At 39.3% G+C, this 23,878-nt stretch overlaps 4 protein-coding genes across 4 annotated transcripts; 3 read left to right on the top strand and 1 right to left on the bottom strand.

Annotated features, from left to right (window-relative positions):
* Positions 1-1,657: 1,657 nt before the first annotated feature.
* bud31 (BUD31 homolog) lies at positions 1,658-4,151 on the bottom strand. Its single transcript, XM_055035831.1, has 4 exons — positions 3,952-4,151; positions 2,932-3,054; positions 2,260-2,426; positions 1,658-2,181 (listed from the first exon to the last, which is right to left on the bottom strand). Exons 1-4 carry the CDS (start codon positions 4,043-4,045, stop codon positions 2,131-2,133), a joined length of 435 nt encoding a protein of 144 aa, XP_054891806.1. The 5' UTR covers positions 4,046-4,151; the 3' UTR covers positions 1,658-2,130.
* A 393-nt stretch (positions 4,152-4,544) lies between these two features.
* pdap1b (pdgfa associated protein 1b) lies at positions 4,545-8,354 on the top strand. Its single transcript, XM_055035787.1, has 6 exons — positions 4,545-4,681; positions 4,977-5,068; positions 5,875-5,979; positions 6,527-6,648; positions 6,908-7,059; positions 7,930-8,354. The coding sequence occupies exons 1-6, from the start codon at positions 4,669-4,671 to the stop codon at positions 7,983-7,985; spliced, it is 540 nt and encodes a 179-aa protein (XP_054891762.1). The 5' UTR covers positions 4,545-4,668; the 3' UTR covers positions 7,986-8,354.
* Positions 8,355-9,693: 1,339 nt separating this feature from the next.
* Positions 9,694-16,428, top strand: LOC129363818 (serine hydroxymethyltransferase, cytosolic-like). The gene is made up of 12 exons (XM_055036121.1): positions 9,694-9,796; positions 11,049-11,187; positions 12,073-12,218; positions 12,294-12,409; positions 13,220-13,380; positions 13,816-13,897; positions 14,056-14,268; positions 14,369-14,482; positions 14,705-14,827; positions 14,910-15,026; positions 15,700-15,810; positions 15,924-16,428. Exons 2-12 carry the CDS (start codon positions 11,095-11,097, stop codon positions 16,094-16,096), a joined length of 1,449 nt encoding a protein of 482 aa, XP_054892096.1. The 5' UTR covers positions 9,694-9,796; positions 11,049-11,094; the 3' UTR covers positions 16,097-16,428.
* A 2,933-nt stretch (positions 16,429-19,361) lies between these two features.
* LOC129363819 (serine hydroxymethyltransferase, cytosolic-like) lies at positions 19,362-23,114 on the top strand. Its single transcript, XM_055036122.1, has 11 exons — positions 19,362-19,454; positions 19,536-19,685; positions 19,779-19,890; positions 19,967-20,127; positions 20,494-20,575; positions 20,754-20,966; positions 21,082-21,195; positions 21,279-21,401; positions 21,862-21,978; positions 22,553-22,663; positions 22,742-23,114. Exons 1-11 carry the CDS (start codon positions 19,362-19,364, stop codon positions 22,912-22,914), a joined length of 1,449 nt encoding a protein of 482 aa, XP_054892097.1. The 3' UTR covers positions 22,915-23,114.
* The last annotated feature ends 764 nt before the right edge of the window (positions 23,115-23,878 follow it).

Genomic DNA, 23,878 nt, shown 5'->3' with positions numbered 1-23,878 from the left:
GTTGTGGTAAATGATGGGTCATGTAGTGTGAAACTGGCAGCCCATTAATAATAAATGTGTGAACTTATCTCCTGGCCCCGATGTGGCCTGTGACGTCACTGAGGCATTTCAACACACAGTGCAGACCTGAGAAGAGGAAAGAAAAAATAATATTTGGTTCTTCAATGATTTTTAGCAAACAAAACTTGAAATATTTCATCTTTGTTTGTATTTAGTTCCACCGGGTCAATAATTTATATAGCAAAAAATATTTATTTGAACAGACTCAATAGCATAGATTTCCCCCCCCACCAGACTGTTGATGATGAGATGATAAAGTGAAATTTTCACTAATCAAAAAACAAAGAGAGCAAAATTTGTCTTAAAACTGAAAACTTAGCAGAAGCTATTTATCTCTTAATAACCACTTTTTTAAATTTTTCTTTTTAGTTTGGTAGCAGATGGCACCAGTAAGTTTAATTCAAAAACATTTAAACGTTTATTAATTTGAACAAATAAATGTTTTAAAATCAACCAAGCAAAAGGGCCTCCTTTCTTGTAACCTAAAATAAATCTGAAATTATTGACAGATACTTTTTATGTAGAACTCAGGCTAGTACATTGCATTCACATATTGTGCATTTAGTTTGTACAATATAATTGTTTCTACATTTTTCATAAGAAAAGAGATAAATGTTTTTTAACAAACTTCACAGTGCCTGTTGGGAAAGGTTCATGTTTTAAAGCAAATGCTGCCTCCTCTAGCTTAGATGAAGAACTACATTTATAGTTTCATGTTTCTCGAGTCGCGACTGGGACATTTTGACTGGTTTTATTCCAGTTATACGCTAATAAACACATGAATTATTGGGCTGTGACCAGAGGTGGGACCAAGTCACTGTTTTGCAAGTCTCAAGTTTTTGTCCTCAAGTCCAAGTCAAATCAAGACAGGAAAACTACCGCCTACCTCTTTGTGCAACTTCAAATACCGAACAGCTGGACGTTGTTGCATCTCCGTCCGAGATCCTGGTCTTGAAGGTTTTGCTTGTTTCACTGGTTTTAGTTGGATATTTCACGATTGATGTATCCTGAAGAAATTACTCACAAATTTCTGCTCTGAGCGATTTTCCATCTCTCGTTTTACGCACACAAACATACAGAGTGTGGAAGTACAGAGACAGTCTGCGCCTGTTAATACAGAATGAGTGAGATGAATTAATGGGGTACTTTATAAATAATGTGTTTTAAATTTTGAGTGAAATATCAAGTCCTTTCAGGTAAACAGCTTCAAGTCAAATTAATGGTGTGAAAGTCAAAGTCAAGTCCGAGTCTTTGAGTGAAGTTACACATAGTAATTAGTTGATATACACACATATAGGTTTTGATGTCTTTACACATAAAATTTAGTAAGGAAGCGGGAAAACCCGACCTGAACCGAACGACCCTTGTTTGTTTTTCTTGTGGCCTAATAAACTACAGCATTAACACCAAACACCTATATATATATTTATGAAACACCAAATTAATTTCAATTAATGAATTTTGAAACTCTGCCTTCTTTAAATGCTCTGCGTTTCTCACTTCTGATTCTTTTAATAGGCTTAAATAACAGCTAAAATAGATGATAGTGCATTTGTAATTGTGATAAAATGTCAACAAAAAGCACAAAACAGCAGGAAATGGTTGAAATGTTTTATTTAGAAATCATACTATAATAATGACAGACATCAGGATTTCCATCCAAAAATAACAGTGGAAAAAAAAATCCCCAAAAAAACGTACTTCAATCTACATTAAATGAAAATCAACGCGTTAGAATCGACCTTCACAGCGAGCATGGCTATCTGGAATGACAGGTCTGACTCAGAAACAGTCCACAACTTTCAAGAATAAAAAGCACAACCAGGAAAAAGTGATAATAAAAAAAAAAAGACAAACAAAAAATGGGCCCCCGGTCTCCGTGTTCTCCCGTCGACTCGCTGCATTTAAACACAGAACATTGATCCCACGTAAGGGCAGCTGACTGTGAAGGTAATGATGCGTTTCTGACGTAGATGAAATAACAGTGATAAGAAAATGAAATTAAAAATTACTCCATGCTCGTGTTATGAAAACCGGACGAGTCCTCGAGGCAAACGTACTCCGCTCCGCTCAGCCGGAGCATCCTCTGCATCCACAGTGAGTGCACTCGATGATCCTTCCCTGCAGAACACAAACCATCTTAACATCGGACCGGACCGCGCTCTAGCGCACACAGTACAGTGACTTTGTCACACTTACGACTTCCAGCTTGCTCTTGGGGACTCTGCAGATGCAGTTGGTTCCAAAGTTGGTGTCTCGGGTTTGGATGCAGCGCAGGCAGCACAGGTTCTCATAGCCTTGCTTCTTCCACTTGGCTATCAGGTTCTTGTCTGCATATCCTTCCTTTATGCAGTAGTCGTATAACTCTGCCACAAAGCAAACAATAGCAAAAATTATAAGACATACTGGATAAACTGAGTCATTCTGGTTCATATGCAGATGACAGATGAACCAAAACATTGAGTCAGGCTTCAAATATGAATGAATAAATTTGTGGATAAGCAGATTTGTGCATGGATGGAAAATCTAATGGATGGATAAACTGGATGGATAATCCAAGGGATAACAAGTGGGTAGATGAAAGGTTGGACAGATTGATCAATAAACACAAATGGATGGATGAATAATTGAAACTGACATGTGCACGGATTAATGGGAAATTGAATAGGTAACAGTATGAAAAACACTGGAAATTACAGCAGCTAAGCCAACCAGACCTGGAAAACATCAATTTCAAATAGTTAGAAATTGCAGAGGATCTCTGACTTGAAGTTATAATTTTAAAGTTTACAGACACACTTAAACTCACTAAAGCAGATAAGAAAGGAGAGAGAAACAGCAATGAGATTATAGTGTTAGCCATCTCTGTACCTCTGCTGATGGCTTTTCTTTTGTAGAAGAGATCGTAGATGTACCGACTGCGCTGATGGTGCAGCCTGAAGATCGGCCAAAGGGACTCCACCTTCCGCTTTCCCTCATGAGGGTCTGTTTCAGCTGGGACACCGAGAGCAGATGAAGAAAATAAGTATGAAAATATTAGGATACATTTTCCAGATCCTGCATATTAACCAAAAGTACAGCAAAGTAATTGAGGAACAAAAGGGTAAATATTGGAACTTGCTTGATTTAAAAAAAACCCATTTTTAAAAATTATTTCTTTAGATCTTTGAAAACAAAATCTTATCACACCTATTTGACTTGGTTCCCTTCACAAACCACTTCCCAGTGTTTTACTGTTGGGAAAACCTCCCTGAAATCCACACAGTATTTACATAGAGAATACTATGAGATTTAACTTAATAGAAAAACATGGTAAAAAGAGAAAGAAACAAATACAGACGGATGTACTAAACAGATAATTCAACATGGAAATGTGTCCTTTGAGATTTCAATTGGAGATATAAAGGGCATTTAAACTGAAATGGTTTGTTCTTATTCTTATTAGATGTCTGGTCAGAGACGTTATGCCTTATGTGACGTCACTAGAGGCATACTCTACCTTGTGTTTTGGAGGGCAGATTTGTATTTTTTTATCAAATATTTTATTTATAATAATAATAATAATAATAATAATAATAATAATAACAACCCACTATGAAGTGATGTTCTACAGTTGCCAAAAGTACATCTAAGGAGAGTAGACAAATTTTAGAGACAGATCGTATTGGCAGCTTTAATGTTAGACGCTCATGTTGGCAGTTCTTTCCAAATATAATGCAAGACTGTCTTCATTTGAATACCCAAGGCAAACTACTAAAGCATTGGATGGGAGGAAACATGAAAAGCATACATTAATGTAAAGACGTTACATTCCGCTTTATCTCAATGGCTTCCTGTGTCCTACTCTGTTGCTGTTTCGCTCGTTAAACATCCGTATGAAAACGGACCTACCCTCTCTCATTTTCTGATCCAGCTCATCCAAAGTGGGCTCAATGAGCTCCCATCCATCTGGAGGTGGCTTTCTGCTCCTCTTCACTTTGGGCATTTTGGCTGTTTTGACCAAAAACTACAGCAAAACAGAAGCTTCTGGTGTTTTCGATCTGCACTGTCCCGACTCCCAGCCCGTGTCAGGCGCGCAATTTTTACGTCATCTCGGGGACTGATGACGACATCTCTGAGTTAAAAATAACACATTTCCCTATGCCTGGAGTTTAACAATTTTAATATAATCTTTTATCGATAACATTTCAGAGTTTATTTAAGCCCGCGTTTTGTCTGTGGATACTTCTGTGGATGATATAAACTTGAGGTCTGATTTATTTTCTGGCCTATTGCATCACTTTAGCGCTCCTGTAAATTGCCGTACAGTAAAATACGCAAGTCATCATATTTATTTTTACACCGAAAATATATTTAATTTTATTCATATTAAAATTATGTGCGGCCTTTAAGTTTGTTTTACGGAAATTAAAATTGCCTTCCGGGTCTTTACAAAGTTCTTGAAGTAAATATTTTCCGTCAGGCAGATGGTTCAGCCCCAAAGAGTTGCTTCAGCTTTTCGCCTCTTAGTTTAGCCAGCTGTCAGTTTATGCTGTTGCCTTAACATCTATGTTTTTTGTTAGTATTTTCCTCGTAGATAAGTTGTGACAACTACGTAGTTTTACAAAAATGCCAAAAGGAGGTAAGAACAGTGCCTACACGTGTTACGTTGCTTTTAAAACCTGTTTTTGTTCACCTTTTTGTGGTCGTCGAGAAGGGAAAACGATACCAGCGACGCGCTGTTTCACTACACCCACCGGTGTCCCGTTTAACTGTTTTTTTAATTTTAGCTTCAAACGGAACATAGCTATTAAAAGATGTTTTAAGGGTATCTTTGTCTTATGTTAGTCGTCTGTTCACTGTTCGGCTCTTCAGTTGTGCACGGTGTATTCAAGCTGTGTGTGAGACGAATGATGTAATGTTTCGTTTTGTTTCAGGCAAAAAAGGTGGCCACAAAGGTCGCATGCGCACGTACACAAGCCCCGAAGAGATAGATGCTCAGATGAAAGCAGAAAAGGAGAGGAAAAAGGTGGGTTCAAGAGGGCACACCAGATTATTACTTACTCACACAGCGAGCTCTGTATTTCTAATCACACATTCCCTCCCTTGCAGTAAACTGTCATCAGTTGTTTCTAAATACCTTTTTAAAACAAGCACGTTTAATTTAGTATTACTTTCAAACAAGGATTTAAGACACATTAAGGAGCCAAGTATGGGTATAATCTATCATTTGCAGCATGACAAAAAGAAAGAATCCTTATTTCATCTATTCAAACATGAAAAAACTGAATATTTAGCATATTATTAACGTCGAAATGATCAAATTGAATTGTAAAAGAAAAAGACAAGCCATATTGCAGTCATGAGAGTAACTGTAAAGGACAAAGAATGTGTTCCTAATTAACCTTTTATATCTATAAAAGTTTAATATTTCCTCTATTTGAGTCTTTACTGTTTAGAAATATAACTGACAGTTGTCTGCTACATTTGTGAGGAACGTTGTAGACAGATGAGTCAGACCTCGCGGAGTTTAAAAGTGACACAGAGAGGCCCACGAGAATCCTGCAAACTTCCCCCAGGGACGTATTCACATCTACGTTTTTATTGCTAATAACAACAGAAAAAACTTGATTTAGTGGCATTTCTTTTTACCCTAATTAAATAATCAACAGCTGTGGGTGACATAACTGCTTAAAAAAACAACCTGATATTGGTAGGATCATGATCACCAGTGTGGGGCTTTTTGAGTGGCGTCTTGTGTTCTTAACCTGGTTCTTTTTGTAACATGCTAATGAATGTATACCACCTCTGCTTTATGTTGTTTTCATGTCACAGCATGAACAAGAGGAGGAAGGGGAAGAAGGAGCATCTCCTAAAGACACAGCAGAAGAGAAGCTACCGGGATCTGACTCGGAGGACAGCGACGACGACGATTCCCTGGTATTACATTGTCCCCCTTCCACCATTGCTCTGTTAAAACATCCACACACAGTTTAAAGTATCAGCGAATCGTACTGTATGCAGTATTCGGGTTTGGTTCAAGGCATTTCTGCAACTGCTTTACCAAAGATAACTTATGGAGTTCCTCAGGGCACCACCTTAGAGTAGCTTTGCTTCAAAAAGTACATGTGAAATATCTGTTTCTTACCACATGGTGGCGACATATACCTCTACATTTGTGTCTGCAGCCCTTAGCAGCGTCTTTAGAATATCGATGAGTATTCGTGGAACAATTTTATGAAGCTTAACGCAAATAAAAAACAGAAGTTAGGTTTTTACTTTTTAATATGACATGTTGGGGGTCAGAGAGGCTAAAAACTAGAGATATTCTGGGAACTGAGGTGAAGTCATGAAATCATTTAATCTTCAGTTCAGGACTACTTTATAATTAAAATTTTCTTAAGATCTTAATTCCTTATGTTTTTCAAATATTTACATCTTAATTGTATTCTTAATCACTTTCCCTTTAACTCATTTATTTCTGTAGAGAAAGCGTGCCGGAGTGGAGGGATTGATAGAAATCGAGAATCCCAACAGAGTGGCTCAGAAGTCTAAGAAAGTGACACAGATTGAACTGGACGAACCACGGCAATTATCGAGGAGAGAGAGGTTTGTGATTTCTTTCCCTGTCATCAAAAAGGATTTTTACATAACATCCACAATGGTATATTTCCAGTCATGGACTTAGTAAACCACGTTCTTAGCATATTTTGACAAGTATCCCCACAAAAATGCCGCAAGTTCTTCCTTCCGCAGTTTGTGATTTGGTGTTCAATGCAAAAAAGATGCCCAAAAAAAGAAACATTTAAGTGCCAAAGTTATATAATTCCATTCATAAATATCGAGTGTCTGATTTTCTCATAAATAGAGAAGAGATTGAGAAGCAGAAAGCGAAGGAGCGGTACATGAAGATGCACCTGGCCGGGAAGACGGACCAGGCCAAAGCAGACCTCGCCCGCCTCGCCATCATCAGGAAACAAAGAGAGGAGGCAGCAAAAAAGAAAGAAGAGGAGAAAAAAGGTAAGCCTATTTTTTATTATGGTATTGAAAAATATTAAACAATACTTGTGAAATAATGTTTTATCTGCACGAGGTAGTGCGCTCAAATGTTAATGAAAAGTTTTTTGGTGTCCAATGAGTAAATTAGCTAAACCTCTGGGACTGAGTGGCTGATATTCAGACCTTTATGGCCGTAGATAGAATCGGTTTCGCATGTAAATATCGGCCAATCGTGATAATCCAAAATTTAGGAAATCGGGGCTGATTGACTGGCGCAACCCTGGTAAGAATGCTTTCCCAAGATCCAACAGAGGATGTGGACTCCATTTTATTACAGTTACTATTGATGCATTTGTTCAGAACTGATTTGTACCATGCACGTCACCTCAGCAACGTTTTCCCCAGATCTCAACAAGAGATCTGGGGAAAACCTGCTCTCCACGTTCTCTTCCTTTGGCTGCTCATCTCTCACTCTCAGTGGCTCTGTCCTCCTTTTGGCAGAGCTTTGTTTTGATTGGTGCAATAACAGCCAATCACATGTAACCATGTGGGATTACGCAATCATGGGAAAACAAAGTGTTTGCAGGGTTCTGTTCACTTGTTTTTGTGTGAAAAAAAAGTTTTATTACCATTTTTACACAAAAATAAGAATACTTGCTTTCATAACAGAACAAATACATTTTAACAAAAGGATTTGTTAAAATTTAAAATTTGCCAACTTAATTTAAAATGTGAGGCAGCAGAAGATGATAAATAAATTAAGTCGTTTGGAAGCCAAAATTGATAGCCGGCTATCTAAAAAGAGCCACACTTACAGCTTTCTACACTGCCACTGTGTAAATGTCCGAACCTCTACATCTCATTATCTATCTTTACCCTTTTCTCCTACAGCAAAGGAAGCAGCGGCGGCAGCGGCCAGAGGGGTCAACTCCCTCTCTCTGAAATGATGTTCTTATCAGAGGCTCTTTCACTCATTCAAGGACTGGCGCAATATACATTTGACTATTTTTAACGGAAGATCATCGAAGAGTATTTGACGACACTATCAATATGAACAGTTGGAGAAATGATGGAGGAGACGGGGAGGAGGGCACCGGGTGTATTTGGCATGGAGTGACGGCTCGGAGTCCCTCCTGGGGATAAAAGCTACAAATGAGAATACATTGATCTTCACGTGCACTTGGAATGAACCCCTCAATGTTAATCACGGTATACTTATCATTGTACAATTCCAACTTTGCTAAGTGAGCTTTGCCACTGTCTTTTTTTTTTTTTTTTTTTTTTCTTGGGATCTTACATTGTATATAACTGACTCATTAAAACAAATTGAAGATGGATTATATGAAACCAGTAAAAACGTGTCTATTCATGAGAGAACACTGTGTTGGTCCCAGCGTCGGACTGGAATCAGCCCTGATCTGGTTTCAAACCGTCTTTCCCAGCCTGAGGTGCAAGAGTCCGTGTTGGAAAATAGGATGAGTCGATATCATGAGCTTTTAGTTTGGAACAATATAAACTACGAAGGACTGCACATAAAAATCTATATGCTGAGTTTTGTTTTTAAATTGATAAAAGTGGCTCTTATCTATAGGAACATTTGGGTATATTTTTGGGGTAAAATGTACCAATTTTACCCTAAAATATACTCAAAATTTTCCCATAGATGTTTCAGAGATTTTTTTTGAAAAATCCTGGTGAATGAAAATCAGCTTTTGTTCCGCCAAGACAGACCATCGTCTCAGGTTCAGAAGAAGCTCGAGATTAGCGATGCGACAGGTCTAGCGAATGTACTTCAGAAATCTGTGTGCTCCGGCTCCAGTTGCTATTCACACATTGAGAATCTCTCTCAAAACTCTTACAAAGATTTTCCTTCACAGTGCTCTCCATTGTACATCCTACAGCGTTTCCTGTTTCTGCTGGACTTTTCCCTTCCACTAAATTTTCCATATGCTTTGATATGTCTCCCTGAAGAGTATGCAATGTTTCACTATTAACATAAAGCATTATTCTCCCATAAACAAACTTCAATTTTACATTATGCAATGGAACAGGAGTTATTTTGAGTAGTCTCTTTTGGTCACCAAATTCTTCAAATATACTTTCATTTGTGTTTTGATGCGCTTTTCCTATATGTTTTGTGAAGCACTTTGATTTCAGTTTTTTATTTTTTACTGTAGGGTTTCAGAACTATATCTAGACTGCATTTAAGATCACAGGAAGGATGTCAATAAGAGCTGTCAACATTAAAAAGTGCAAATTGGAGTGGGGGGCTCCAGAATATGCCAAGAGTCATTTATCTGCCTCTTGTGACGTCACCTACGTAAATCCACAAAGAGCAAAATAGGAATTTTTTTTCCCCTTCATTGAGCTCTATAAAACTCGTAGTTTGTCAAACAGCTGCTGCTCTCCTTGTGTTGTTAGAGCACACGCGTTGATTAAAAAAAACAAAACAAAAAAACAACACATAAATATTTTACAACACCACCTGACAGCGTCTTTAAAATTCCCAAAACGAAACGCTCTCCTCTAAAACAGACCGCAGCCGGCGAGAGCTGACGTGCGGCGGTAAAGGATCGCGCGTCGTTACGTAAGCGGAAGAAGAAAAAAAAAAAAAGAGGACGTGATCCGATTGGCTGGAAGTTTCGCGGACTTTGCTCTCCGTGTGGAGGCTTCCTGTAGTGCCAGATCCGCAAAAACTGATCACAGTTCGGCTCTGCTGCACCTTCTTCTTCACCGCCACCACCATCATCATCATCGGGTGAGTGCGTCATATTTTTAAAGTAACAAGAAACGCTGCAGTTTAGATTGTAATGTTTCTGCTGATGTTTAGTTGCTGCTGCAGTGACATATGGCTGTTAGCTGGCAGCTGCTGGATCCACCCTGTCAACCCCCCCACCCCAAAAAAAACAACACAGACGAGTGTTTGTGCTTTTAATCACACAGAGTGTATGTTATAGTCAGTCAGAATGAAATCATAATTTAAGCCCTGCGCTCACTGTTCAGCAGCTTCAACACGCGGCGACTGTCATGTGCAAAGACTTAAGCTTTAAGAAGAAACTTTTGTTTCCACGGTTGCCTCACCGATATTGTTTTGACAGATCCTCCAATGTCGAACAGTTCAAAGGTCAACTGATGAGCCCCTGGATCTGGATTTTTGCCACACACACACACACACACACACACGCACTCTCTCTCTCTCTCTCTCTCTCTCTCTCTCTCTCTCTCTCTCTCTCTCTCTCTCTCTCTCTCTCTCTCTCTCTCTCTCTCTCTTTGTAGCTTTGTGTTGCAGTGATGGCCCCAAAGCCAGGGCTTTATCCGGATCGTATGTGAAAGAAGCGTGTGGTTACAAGATGGTTATAATTCTGTCACTGGGACTTTGATAAAAATCTGGAAAAATGTGATCTTGGTAACTGAAGTTTGTGACTCGATATCAAAGTGAAAACAAGCTGTCGTTCTGAACATCATGCGGACTAAGTAATAAGAAAAAAGCTCGATGATAACAGAGATCGGATCACAAAACGGTATCCGACAATTTTAAAGTGAAATGTGATGACGGCAGTATCATGCTGTGGGGAGGATTTTTGCTAAATACGGGGCAAAAACTTGGCAGAAAACTGGTTAGAAAGTGCAAGAGACTTGAGAGTGGGCAGGAGGTTCGACTCGACGCATCCAGAGATACAATGGAATGGTTTATGGAATCATAGAAATGGCCTAGTCAAAGTCTAGACCTAAATCCAACTGAAAATCTTCTACAAAACCCAAATATTGATGCTCACAGATACCTCACTGTCCAACCTGACTGAGCTTAAAGTATGGCTACAACACTTTTTATCACTAAGAATCCCATGAAGACACATGGATGTTTATGGTCGTAATATAAAGAAGATGAAACGAGATTTTGCAAGACAGGAAAATTGACTCCTCGTAACCCTCACTTTTATTATCTGCGCTTGTATCTGCTTTTATGGATGCTTTATGTTGTGTTTTTTTTACTTATCTCTTCTTTTTAGATTTCCACGTTGCAAGTCCAACAAAGAAAAGAACAAAATCCCAACCATGTCTCTAACAAACGGTCACAGCGTGGGCAAAGAAACATGGGACTCCCACAACAAGATGATGCTGGAGCCTCTGTCCGTCAGCGACTCAGAGGTTTGAGCTCGTGCAAATACTAATTAATTAGGCAGGGCCTGCCTAAGGCATATGTGAGCTAAGCAGCTGCATAGGGCCCTCCATGCCAACAGGGGGTCTCCAGAAAAATATAGATATATTTTAAATAACATTGGATGTTAACTAAATGCTATTATACATGGAAACACAATTTCTGCTTTGTTTTGATAGATAATAATGATTGATCTCTTCCTGTTGATGGCAACAGCCATCAACAGGAAGGACAAAGATAGTTAAAATGAAGTGGTACATTTAAATATCACTATGCATTTCAAAACCCAAATAATTGTATTTTGTTTTGCTTGGTTAAAAGGTTAGACTCAATAGTCATAATAGAACTGGTCTAATATGTGCTAATTACAAAAGATGCTAATTATAGTAGGTCTGTTAAATCATGCTAAATCATCTGCAGTTCGGGGGGCGATCAATCATGATCAATAAAAAGTGCCTTTTTTGACAAAAAAATTGTCACAATATTCATGCTATCACTTGATTTATGTTGAGTATTTTTATTTATTTGGGAGTATAAAAATGTGTTTTCACTTTGACATTAAAGATTTTCTTTGTTGTTTTAAATTTTAAAAAAGCCAAATTTTGCTGCTCATGATTTATATGGAGATAAATTTGCGCAAAAAAAATAGTTTGCTTAAAAAAATTCTAAAACTGAAACTGAAAAAAAGAACATGAAGCTGAATGCAAAAATTCAAAGCTACTTTTCAGATTTAAGTTTTTCTTTCTCTTCTGGGGAAACCCCCCCAAAAAAGCTAATTGGGGCCTCAAAAAGGCTTGGGCCGGCCCTGAATTAAGTGTTGTTGCAGTTCACGCAGCAAGTATGTGGTTAACAGTTTTGCGTTTCTTGCGTTTCAGGTGTTCTCCATCATAAAGAAGGAGAAGCACAGGCAGACCTATGGACTGGAGCTGATCGCTTCGGAGAACTTCGCCAGCAGAGCGGTTCTTGAAGCCCTCGGTTCCTGCATGAACAACAAGTACTCTGAGGGTTACCCTGGCCAGAGGTACTAGCCCTGATCCAAATGGGTTTGCTAAACGATGCTATTTATGGTACCTATGAGCATGATTCGTCACTTCAGGTACTATGGTGGAACTGAACATATCGATGAGCTGGAAAGGCTTTGCCAGAAGAGGGCGCTGGAGGCCTTTGGTCTGAACTCTGAGAAGTGGGGAGTTAATGCACAGCCTTATTCAGGTGATGAATCTGCACCTTAACAGATGTAAACAGTATGTGCAGAGCTTTTAAAAAGCATTCGGCCACTTGGAGGATTCACCTGCTTTACTGCTTTTTCAAAACAACCTACGGAGCTAAATTGAGTCCATAAAGTTTGTTCCATAGTAATAATAAAATAAGAGCAGAAAAAAAAACTTTAAATTTGAAAAGTAGTTCTAATCTTTTTGTTCAGACTCAAATTCAGCTTTTTCATTTTCAGTTTGTTTTGTTTTGGTTTTTTTAACAAACTTTTTTGCCCAAATTGAGCGCCATATAACTCAGTAATACTCAACATGAAATAAGCAATCACACAAATGTTGAGTCATTTTTTTATTTGTATTTTTTTGTCGAAATAGGCAAATTTTGTCGATTATGATTGATTTGCAAAAGCAACAAAAAGCGTGAAACATCCAGTGGTGTGGATACTTTCTACTGCATGGGTCGTTTAAACTATGATTTGGTTTTTTTTGTTGTTTTTTTTCATTCCTCAATATTACTGAAAAATGTGTTAATAATGTAAACATGAACAATATTTTCACTGCAATTGTAGCTCAGAGCACCAACTAGCTAACATACGTCTCAAGAACATAGAGAATCATCCAAACGTTAATTTATTCAGCTCAGGAAGGGAAACTATACCGGAACCACATAGAATAATATTTTTTACGTGTTTGTTTATTTCTGTTGCTTTTGATCATCATGACATGCAGAAAACCTAAAATTCAGTTCCTGAGAACATTTAAATATTTATTAAGGGAAGTAAACAAAGTATTTCTCCTTTTTCTCCACAAGGTTCCCCGGCCAACTTTGCGGTCTACACCGCTGTGGTGGAACCGCACGGCCGGATCATGGGCCTGGACCTTCCCGACGGCGGCCACCTCACTCACGGCTTCATGACCGAGAAGAAGAAAATCTCTGCAACGTCCATCTTCTTTGAATCCATGCCCTATAAGGTGCCTTTTCTCTGCATGCGTTCAGTTGGGAATCCAGTTTCCCAAAGTGATGAGCGATGGTGTGTTTATTTAGTCAGATTGGATGAGAACAATCCCAGGGATTAATAGGGAATTATCTGTAATAAATATGGAGAACACTTATTTTAAACTTATGCTGTTTAGTGACATAATTTGTTTTAATTGCGTTGTTGTGATGCGTTGAATTTATTTTTTATTTTCTTTTGAATTACTTACATAAATATAAATTGTCTGCCTACTTGGACTTGCCGTATATAGCTCTCTCTCTCTCTCTCTCTCTCTCTCTCTCTCTATATATATATATATATATATATATATATATATATATAATTGTAGGTTGAATTAGTTAATGTTCCTATTCAAGAAATGTGTATCTTTTAGTTTATGTGTTTGTTTTTTTTTTGTGGTCGTTTTCAGGTGAACCCAGAAACCGGCTACATTGATTATGACAAACTGCAGGAAAACGCCCGACTGTTCCACCCAAAGCTCATCATTGCAGGTTCATTAATGTAGTAACAATAATAATTAATAATAATTATTATAATGGGGGAAGTTTGGTTTGCTCTCTGAGAGAAATTCCAGAAGACATTTACACATCATCTTCTGTAAATGTAGTATACAAATATATTTAAAAAATTACATTTCTGCTTATTTTAGGAACAAGCTGCTATTCCCGTAACCTTGACTACGCCCGCTTGAAGCAGATCGCCAGCGAGAACGGCGCCTATCTGATGGGGGACATGGCTCACATCAGTGGGCTGGTGGCAGCCGGGGTCGTGCCCTCGCCCTTTGATCACTGTGACATCGTCACCACGACCACTCACAAAACTCTCCGCGGCTGCCGTGCCGGCCTCATCTTCTACCGGAAAGGTAGAGCCTTTCACAAAACCCGCATACGTGACAGCCCTTTGCATTTCCCTCCGTCCTGTCCTCAAAGTTTCTCTGATCAACTCCTCGGTCCGTCCACCAGGAGTCCGGAGTGTGGACGCCAAAGGTAAAGAGACGCTGTACAACTTGGAGTCTTTGATCAACCAGGCTGTGTTTCCAGGACTGCAGGGAGGACCACACAACCATGCTATAGCAGGTACTATTATTATTATTACGACTACTTTTATGAAGCTTTCATTTTGACATCTGCAGCTAGGCCTGTCAGAGTAATAGATTTTACTGGATGATAAATTGTCACAGACGTTACTCTGACACCTGGTAGTAATGTTATTTTATCATATATATTAATAATGGCATAATAACGGGAGTTCACAATAAACGTTAACTTTGTCACTGAGTTGATGTCCGTCCCCGGCAGGTGTTGCCGTGGCTCTGAAACAAGCCTTGACTCCAGAGTTCAAGGCTTACCAGCTGCAGGTTCTCGCTAACTGCAAAGCCCTGTCCAGTTCCCTCATGGACCTCGGCTACAAGATCGTCACCGGTAGGCGACGCACGCGACGATTTTACTGTGGCGGATCAATGTGATGCCAGTGGGAAGTTTGTCTTTGCCGCGTCCTGCACAGGCGGTTCTGACAACCACTTGATCCTGCTGGACCTTCGCAACAAAGGAACGGACGGCGGACGAGCTGAGAAGGTCTTGGAGGCCTGCGCCGTCGCCTGCAACAAGAACACCTGTCCAGGTCAGAGAGGTTTAAACTGGTGGATTAGTTAAAGGGGTAATATTTAGCCAAATTGTTTTCATGTTATCATGTTATTCCCCCATCAAAAACATACCCGAGTGTTGCCTTGATTCTTTATTAATGTTTGAAAAAAAAATCCTCTGGTGTCCTGTGGCAACCTTTTGGCTGTGCAAAACACCCTGGTCAACCTGACTCTGCCTTCGAGGTGCAGCTCCTCCTCAGAGCTGCCTTTTCCAAGTTTCCATGACTCCACCACTCTGCTCCTTCAGACTAGCCAGCAGCAATCAGCAAACACCTGGTTGAGCTGTGCATCAGCTGAGGTCATTTTACAGACTACTTCTCAATGAAACGCTGGTTAATAAAAAAAATTAAACAAAAAACCTTGTTAAAGGGTTTATAGAGGAGCCACATTGTGATGACTTTCTGAAGACCAACTTTAGAAACAGCAGGAGTTTTTAAAGAGACAGAGGCCCAATTTCAATGCGTTAAATTACAAAGTCAAATTTCTTTTAAGTCATAGTTGACATACAGCATTTTTATAGCTTCTGAAGTTGACATAGTGCTACAAACGGAAATGAAAACACATAATTTTGACCCTTTAAATTGGTTAAATTAATTTAATTCTGTTTCTCGGGGTCATTTGGTAATCATCTGACCTACGTGTTCTTCGTAGGCGATAAGAGCGCTCTGCGTCCGAGCGGTCTGAGGTTTGGCTCTCCGGCTCTGACCTCCAGAGGAATGGTAGAGGACGACTTCAAGAAGGTGGCCCACTTCATTCATAGAGGTAATGTGAACTACAAAGGTTTCTTTCATTATTTTAATCACCAAGAGACAAGAGATGTCCGCCATAACAAATATTTTAAAAAGTAAGCTATTTGGGGCGGTCTCTCCCTGCAGCTATTGAGCTGACCTTGGAAGTGCAGAGAAGTCTGGACCCCAAGGCCACCCTGAAGGAGTTCGTCCAGGCGTTGGCTCAGGGAGAGAAGTTCCAGCAGCGGGTGTCAGAGGTCAGGGCGGAGGTGGAGGCCTTCGCCGGGCGGTTCCCCATCCCAGGCCTCCCTGAGCTGTAGAGCGGAAAGCTTCCCTCTCCTTCCTGCTCCGATCAAGATGACTTCAACATGTTCCCACGACTCCAGCCGTTCCCTTTTCTCGACGGGGGAGAAACATTTTACCTTTTCATTTGCCGTTGTTACGAAGCTCCGCTGTTCTAAATGTGATTGTCCTGACGACGTTAGTGTTGTCAAGACTTTCCATCTGGTGTTTGTCAAACTGTTCCAGCTTGAATCACTGATATGGATCCATTTTTTACTCATTTAGGTGTATATGATTTTATTGTATGACTTAAGAAATAGGTCAATAGTGCTGCATTCAATTAAGTTAAATTACAATTAATTAAAGAAGAGTGACAGTTTATGTCTGTTTTTTTAATTTTAAATGTCATTTGCTCTGACTTTAAAAATAAAGCAAATTTCTATCAAGAGAATGGGTTAAATGTAATGAGTCAAACAATATATATATATATATATATATATATATATATATATATATATATTATATATATATATATATATATATATATATATATATATGGCGAACCAACCAGACATCATCGTAGTGGACAAACATCAGAGGAAAGCCGTTGTGGTAGATGTAGCAATACCAAGTGATTGCAACATCAGGAAAAAGGAGCACGAGAAACTGGAGAAATACCAGGGCCTCAGGGAAGAACTGGAGAGGGCCTGGAAGGTGAAGACCACAGTGGTGCCTGTGGTCATCGGGGCCCTCGGGCAGTAACCCCCAAACTGGAGCAGTGGCTACAACAGATCCCAGGAACAACATCAGACATCTCAGTCCAGAAATGTGCAGTCCTTGGCACAGCCAAGATACTGCGCAGAACCCTCAAGCTCCCAGGCCTCTGGTAGAGGACCCGAGCTCAGAGGATAAGAACCACCCGCGGTGGGTGAGAAGGGAATTTTATATGGGTATATATATGTATATATACATATATGTGTATATATATGTATATGCCGGTATTTGATTAAAAACGCTGCTATTTGTAAACACTTTATGAATCATCAATAAGTGTTTCTCATGAGATAATTAAGGGTGATAAAAGAACAAACCAGACATTGCCAAAAAATCTGTTCTATATTGACAACGTTTAGAAATATTCGCTGTGCTCACAGGATAACTTGGCCTGAAATAAGTGGCAATAAAGACAAGAACAAACAGACTAAAAACAATGTTTCTACCCGAGTTATTGTCGCCCAGAACCCCCCAAAAATTCATCTAAATCCTGATCAATCGTCATTTGCTTAGTGCAATATCAACCGATGTCAGGAGCGATGTTTCTGTATTCTCAGTTGTTTCTGTTGTTTTGACTTTTTCTTCTGTTTTCGCATTCCTTTGGAGAGCTGATTTTTATTTTTATTGTTTTTTTTTACTTATTTTATTGTGCTTTCTTGTACAATGACGGTAAAAAAATTATCATTTTAATTCCAGATGGTGAATTTAGCAACTATGAAATATTTAGAGATGAATATGTTTGGTTTTTCTATTTGATTAAAAAGAAGAAAAAAAACTGCCAGTTTCTTTTCTTTTTCTCACCCTTAATTAATCCACAAGAATTGCTTTTTTTCTTTACACATTGCTCAACAGGAATGTTTGATTAAACCACATTTATGCTTTAAAATTTCAACGACATAATTTTCGTCCACTTTTCCACAGTTATTATTCGTTTTGTCAGTGACACAAAATCCATTTTAGTTTGTGGCGGTGACAAAATGTGAAAAAGTCCATTAAGTACAAAAGATGCTGCAAAACATCACAAAATATAGTGCTTCTTTGTGACTGGATGTGAATTTGATTCCTTTATGCTTCCTGATCGCATCCTGAGATTGTTTAGGACTAATTTATGAACAGATTGCTTTCCTTTGTTTTGCAGAAAATGTCAATTATTCCTCTTGTGAGCTTGACAGTAAGCAAAACGGTACAGTTTCAGGCAGATTAAGCAGAGTTTAGTGAGATGGACACGAGGAAATAAACAATGCTCGATACCCGCCCCACCCTGAAGATCCAAGGAGATCCCACAGCATCACCTGGTTACATGTCAGACACTCCCACAGCACAGGTAGGCCTGGATAAGTAATCGCCTGGCACCTGGAAGAGATTTACTTCTTTTGAATTCACACGACAGACAAGACAGACAGGAAAGAAAGGAGCGGTGTGTTCAAGGGCATCATCTTTTTGTTGGCATTCTGTGTCCAACTGCACCGTCGGCAGAGAAAGAGTCTCATCAGGGGGTAAGAGGATATTTAAAAAAAAAAAAAAGAATTTGCTAAAATATAAATTATTTTATAATAATTGTTTATAATTATCGCAGTGAGGTCACAGCTTGCCTTCATACAGAGCAGAAACAGAAACCACAACACATGCTGGTGTGTTTGTTTTTTCTTTTTGCATCAATTAAACCTAAAACAATGAAATCAAAAGGCGTCTCCATCGTTTTGGTCAGAAGGATTCGTGACGTCTGTCCATGAAATACATTAGCTTCTCAGAGCTGACGTTTGCACAAGCAAGTAGAAATGATAACCCCCCCAAAAAACCAAACAAGTTTCAGTTTTGATACATTACAAGTTATTGGAGTGAGGGCTTTGGTCAATTTAATTTCATTTGTTTTTGTGGCTCTTTGTCTCATTTTTGCTCCTCTGCTGCTCACATTTGTGATGAGTCACATTTGTCCTGAGTTAGCGGACAAAAACTGACGGCTGTAATTTAAGATCTCTGGTTGTTTTTTTCTTGTGTCTTGTTTTGTTTTCCTCTGGTGAGCTTTTTGAGCGGACTAATTTGTAAATTGCTACCTGTCAACTACACGACGAGCAGGTGCACGGCAAAGTGCTGAATCATTGGTGAGCCAAACAACAACTGTGGACTTCATGATTTATTGCCATTAATGACTCCCATAAACAATAAAGGTATGACTTTAGTTTATAGCAAAATAATAAACTACAAAACGAATAAAAAAAAAGAAAACCAGTTCAGCTTTACTAAAACGTTTAAGCCACCAGATTGTGGTTTGTTACAAAAAAACCATAAAACTGATGAAGCTGTATGAACCTATTAAGGTTTCCTAAGTAGTTGCAAAGGAAATACAACAAGAAATATTAAAGAAATAAACATTTGGATCAATATAAAAGTTTTCTGACAACAGAAAGGATCTAATTATCTTAAAACTACTTGAGGGTCTGTCAGATTTTCATGTATTTTGTTGATCACAGGGATAAGAATGTTACTTATTGTTTATATTTCTACCGTTTAAGCAGAAAAGCAGCAGCTATGCATCGACCAAACGGCAACCCTGTGAATAAAGACAGGTGGCAATCACACCAGGAAATGATGGTGGAGCCTCTGGAGATCAACGACTCAGAAGTTCGTCTTCACGGGATTTTGAATGGACGGTCTGTATCTCTATGAATTAGATAGATATTGGACTGTTTTTTTTTTTTTTAGGTGTTTTCTATCATAAAAAAGGAGAAGCACAAGCAGATGAACGGTCTGGAGCTGATAGCGTCTGAGAACTTCACCAGCAGAGCCGTCCTGGAGGCCCTTGGCTCCTGTTTGACCAACAAGTACTCTAAAGGGTTTCCTGGTCAGAGGTACATTTCCTGTTCATGCTGTTAGAGGCTCACGTTACGGTAGATTTGATTTTATCATGCAATAAATATAGGAGTACTGCATCTGCTTAGCTTCTACTACAAAGGGCTGGAGTACAATGACGAACTGGAGACACTCTGTCAGAGGAGGGCACTGGAGGTCTTCGGTTTGGACTCCGAGAAATGGGGAGTGAACGTGCGGCCATACTCGGGTATGAAATCCTGATCGACCCGCTTCTAAGATTTGCTCTACCGTCGTCACACGTGTCTGTTTCACTTCGCTCACAGGGTCCCCTGCTAACTTTGCGGTCTACACGGCCGTCGTGGAGCCACATGGTCGGATCATGGGCCTCGACCTTCCCGACGGGGGTCACCTGTCGCACGGCTTCATGACCGGTGGGAAGAAAATATCTGCAACGTCCATCTTCTTTGAAACTATGCCGTACAAGGTTTGAGTTCAGACCTTATTTTTTTTTTCTTAACAATTAGACAATTAAATAGGAGAAGGTTTCTCACAGTTCAATCGATTGTGTGATATGTACTTGGACAGAGTACAAGCCACAATCCTCAGATTCCTTAAAAGTTGTGATAATTTGCAGGTCTTGCAGCAGTTAAATGAGATCAAATTTCCTCATAGGTTAACTTAACGTGTGGCCATAAATTAAATTAGGATGTGTTCATAAATGTAGCAACATAGCAATTAACAACAATCTGTTCTGATGCCATATTGCTATAGTTTCTTAAAAATTCAAAATGCAAACGTAAGACAGACGATTTATGTGTCTTAACCTGTCGGGTGCTGCAATTGCTGCTAGGTGAATCCAGAAACCGGCTACATTGATTATGATAAACTCCAAGAAACCGCACGGCTGTTTCACCCCAAGCTCATCATTGCAGGTAATTTACACACACACACACACACACACACACACACACACACACACACACACACACACACACACACACACACACACACACACACACACACACACACACACACACACACAGAGTGAGTGTGTGTGTGTGTCTTCTGTCTTACTTCACTTCTTCACCTTTTTTGGTTCCACTTTTCAAGGAACAACCTGCTATTCCCGTAATCTTGACTACGCCCGCTTGAAGCAGATCGCCCAGGAGAACGGCGCCTATCTGATGGGGGACATGGCTCACATCGGCGGGCTGGTGGCAGCCGGGGTCGTGCCCTCGCCCTTTGATCACTGTGACATCGTCACGACGACCACTCACAAAAGTTTGCGAGGTTGCCGTGGTGGACTCATCTTTTATCGGAAAGGCAGGAAAGACCCAAAACACTTGAAAACAACTTATAGCAAGCGATTTAACGCTGATACCTCTCTGCTTTAAAGGTTTTTTTTCTGTTTCTCTGATGGACTCTCCCTTTTCTCCAGGAGAACAGAGTGTGGACACCAACGGCAAAAAGACGCTGTACAACTTGGAGTTTTTGATCAACCAGGCTGTGTTTCCAGGGCTGCAGGGAGGGCCACACAACAATGCGATTGCTGGTACAATTTTTATCAATATCATTTGGCTTTAATGGCAGCAGCAGCAGCAGCGCCGTCAGTGAGTTGATGTCCGTCCCCGGCAGGTGTTGCCGTGGCTCTGAAACAAGCCTTGACTCCAGAGTTCAAGGCTTACCAGCTGCAGGTTCTCGCTAACTGCAAAGCCCTGTCCAGTTCCCTCATGGACCTCGGATACACGATCGTCACCGGTAGGCGTCGCACACGTATTGGGCCAATTAGAAACATCCAGGCAGAAATTATTTTTTATTTTTACAGCAATGGGAGACGCTTCCAACCAATTCTATTTACTTTCATGTCTTTGTTTAGATCAGGGATGTCCTTGTCCAGTCCTGGAGAGCTACCACCCTGCATCCTGTGTAGATGCTTCCCTTCTCCAATATGAACATTAATAAAATGGCTAAATTCCTCCATTATCATGTTCTTCATCTCCACAAAGGCCTGATAGCAAGTGATTCATTTGAATCAGTTCTGTTAAAGAACAAATGCATCTAATAGGTGCAGAAAAGTAGCACTACAAGGACTGGAGTCTTTTGGTCAAGACAATACATTTTCTATTATTGCAAGTAATTGAAGTAAAAGGGAGTTTGTATAGCGGGGTTTTATGCATGGATCTGGACCTTTTGCTGCTGTTTGTTGCTCCCTGTACAGGCGGTTCTGACAATCACCTAATCCTGATGGACTTGCGCAATAAAGAAATGGATGGAGTACGAGCTGAGAAGGTCTTGCAAGCCTGCGCGATTTCTTGCAACAAGAACACCTGTCTTGGTATTCCGTAAACGATTATATATTATTCTATAAATAACACGAGAGCAACCACCTCTGCACTCACCTATTGATACGCAAAGGCAATTTGGAGAGATTAATAAACCTATCGCGGAAAACCACTTTTTCAGTCTGTGTATATTTATATATAGCGTTTCCAAAGAGAGAGAGAGAGGGAAAAAACACAATGCAGAAAAAATATAAGCAAAAAAAAAAAAAAAAAAAAAAAAAAAAAAAATATATATATATATATATATATATATATATATATATATATATATATATATATATATATATATATATATATATATATAGCAAAAGAAGAAAAAAAAGAGACAAACTAGTACAGAAATAGTTAATATTTAAATTCTGTAAGAGGGCAGCAGGAAAAGCAGGGACTGCTAAGTCATTTACATTCTGTTAATGTAATCAAAAAAGCAGTTTTCCAAAAAAAAAAAAACTCAACAAAATCTTTAAATTGGTCTGTACAAAATGATGTTTGAAAACTGCACTAAAAAGATAATTGCATACATAAAATATAAAAGTGATTTTTCTCTTCTTATTTTTTCCTCTGTAGGAGTGACTGGTGCTTTGCTTCCAAGCGGTCTGAGGTTTGGCTCTCCAGCTCTGTCCTCCAGAGGTTTGGTAGAGGAAGACTTCAAAAAAGTGGCTCATTTTATTCACAGAGGTGAAATTGAGTAGTAAAAAGGAGAGGTTTTTTTATACAATATTTAAGTATAAGGCTCACCGTACTTTCTCCCTGCAGGTATTGAGCTGACCTTGGAAGTGCAGAGAAGTCTGCATCCCCAGGCCTCCCTGAAGGAGTTCGTCCAGGCGTTGGCTCAGGGAGGGAAGTTCCAGCAGCGGGTGTCAGAGGTCAGGGCGGAGGTGGAGGCCTTCGCCGGGCGGTTCCCCATGCCGGGCCTCCCTGAGCTGTAGGCACTCAAGCAGAGTCGCTGCTCAAATCCAGACACTCGATTATGTCTTTAAACATTTGGTGGCCATTTTTTCCCTTTGTTGTTTTGTACAGGTGAAGTTTCGGTTGTTGTGAATATGAAATCATGTTGGGGAGGAAGCAGTGAGAGAATCCACAACCAAATTGGGAGCTGATTGACGAATATTCCCATTCACCAGTTGTATTTACATGTTGATTTGTACCAGATTCATTTTATGACTGATTTTTATTTCAGGTACCAAAAGTTTCCATCTGTTATGGGATGTTTTCTAGTCACCAAGGTGTCTTTTTTTTTTCTTCTTTACTAATTATGTCAATTGCATTTTTTTCATAATCTGCTAGTCTACAGTCGGTGAACTGGGTAACACGATTACAGGTTTCTCTCATACTATATAATAGTCGACTCACTCAAGCAATAAACCACAATCAGTTGGACGGGGTTGGATACAAAATTTTATGTGGAGCTGTTTTATTTATTTGGCATAGAGACAAGCTTAAATGTTGTAGCAAAACGTTTTGACACTGCGGCTATGAAGACGGTGCAACTGAGTAAATCACTAATATAATGTCACTTCTGAATTGTTTTCACAGTGATGAAGTGTTGACATGCTATTATGGGAAATAATGCAATGTAATAGTTTAAAAAGAGAGAGAGACAATTCTGGATGTAAATAATGCAAAAGAATTTCACAAATAAACCAATGTTGTTGCAATCTTTAAATAAAAATATAGACAAAAACAAGCAAGTGTTAAGTTTTTTAAATATGAAAGCGTATGAAGATGCTTATGCTGTGTTAGATTTAAAGAAATTTGAATTGTGAAATAAAAATTTTAAATCATTTTACTTATTCTGTTAACTTCAAGTCATAATACTTTAATTTGAGCAAACTGATCATAATTGCAGCTTATTCATGTGGCTGGTGATTTTCTATAATAGGAAGATCTTAA

Source organism: Poeciliopsis prolifica, unplaced genomic scaffold (genome assembly GCF_027474105.1).
Source record: "Poeciliopsis prolifica strain line A6 unplaced genomic scaffold, Auburn_PproV2 SCAFFOLD010, whole genome shotgun sequence".
Lineage (NCBI taxonomy): Eukaryota > Metazoa > Chordata > Actinopteri > Cyprinodontiformes > Poeciliidae > Poeciliopsis > Poeciliopsis prolifica.
The sequence above is the reverse complement of the archived record's forward strand: the minus strand, read 5'-3'. Positions and strand labels throughout refer to the sequence as shown.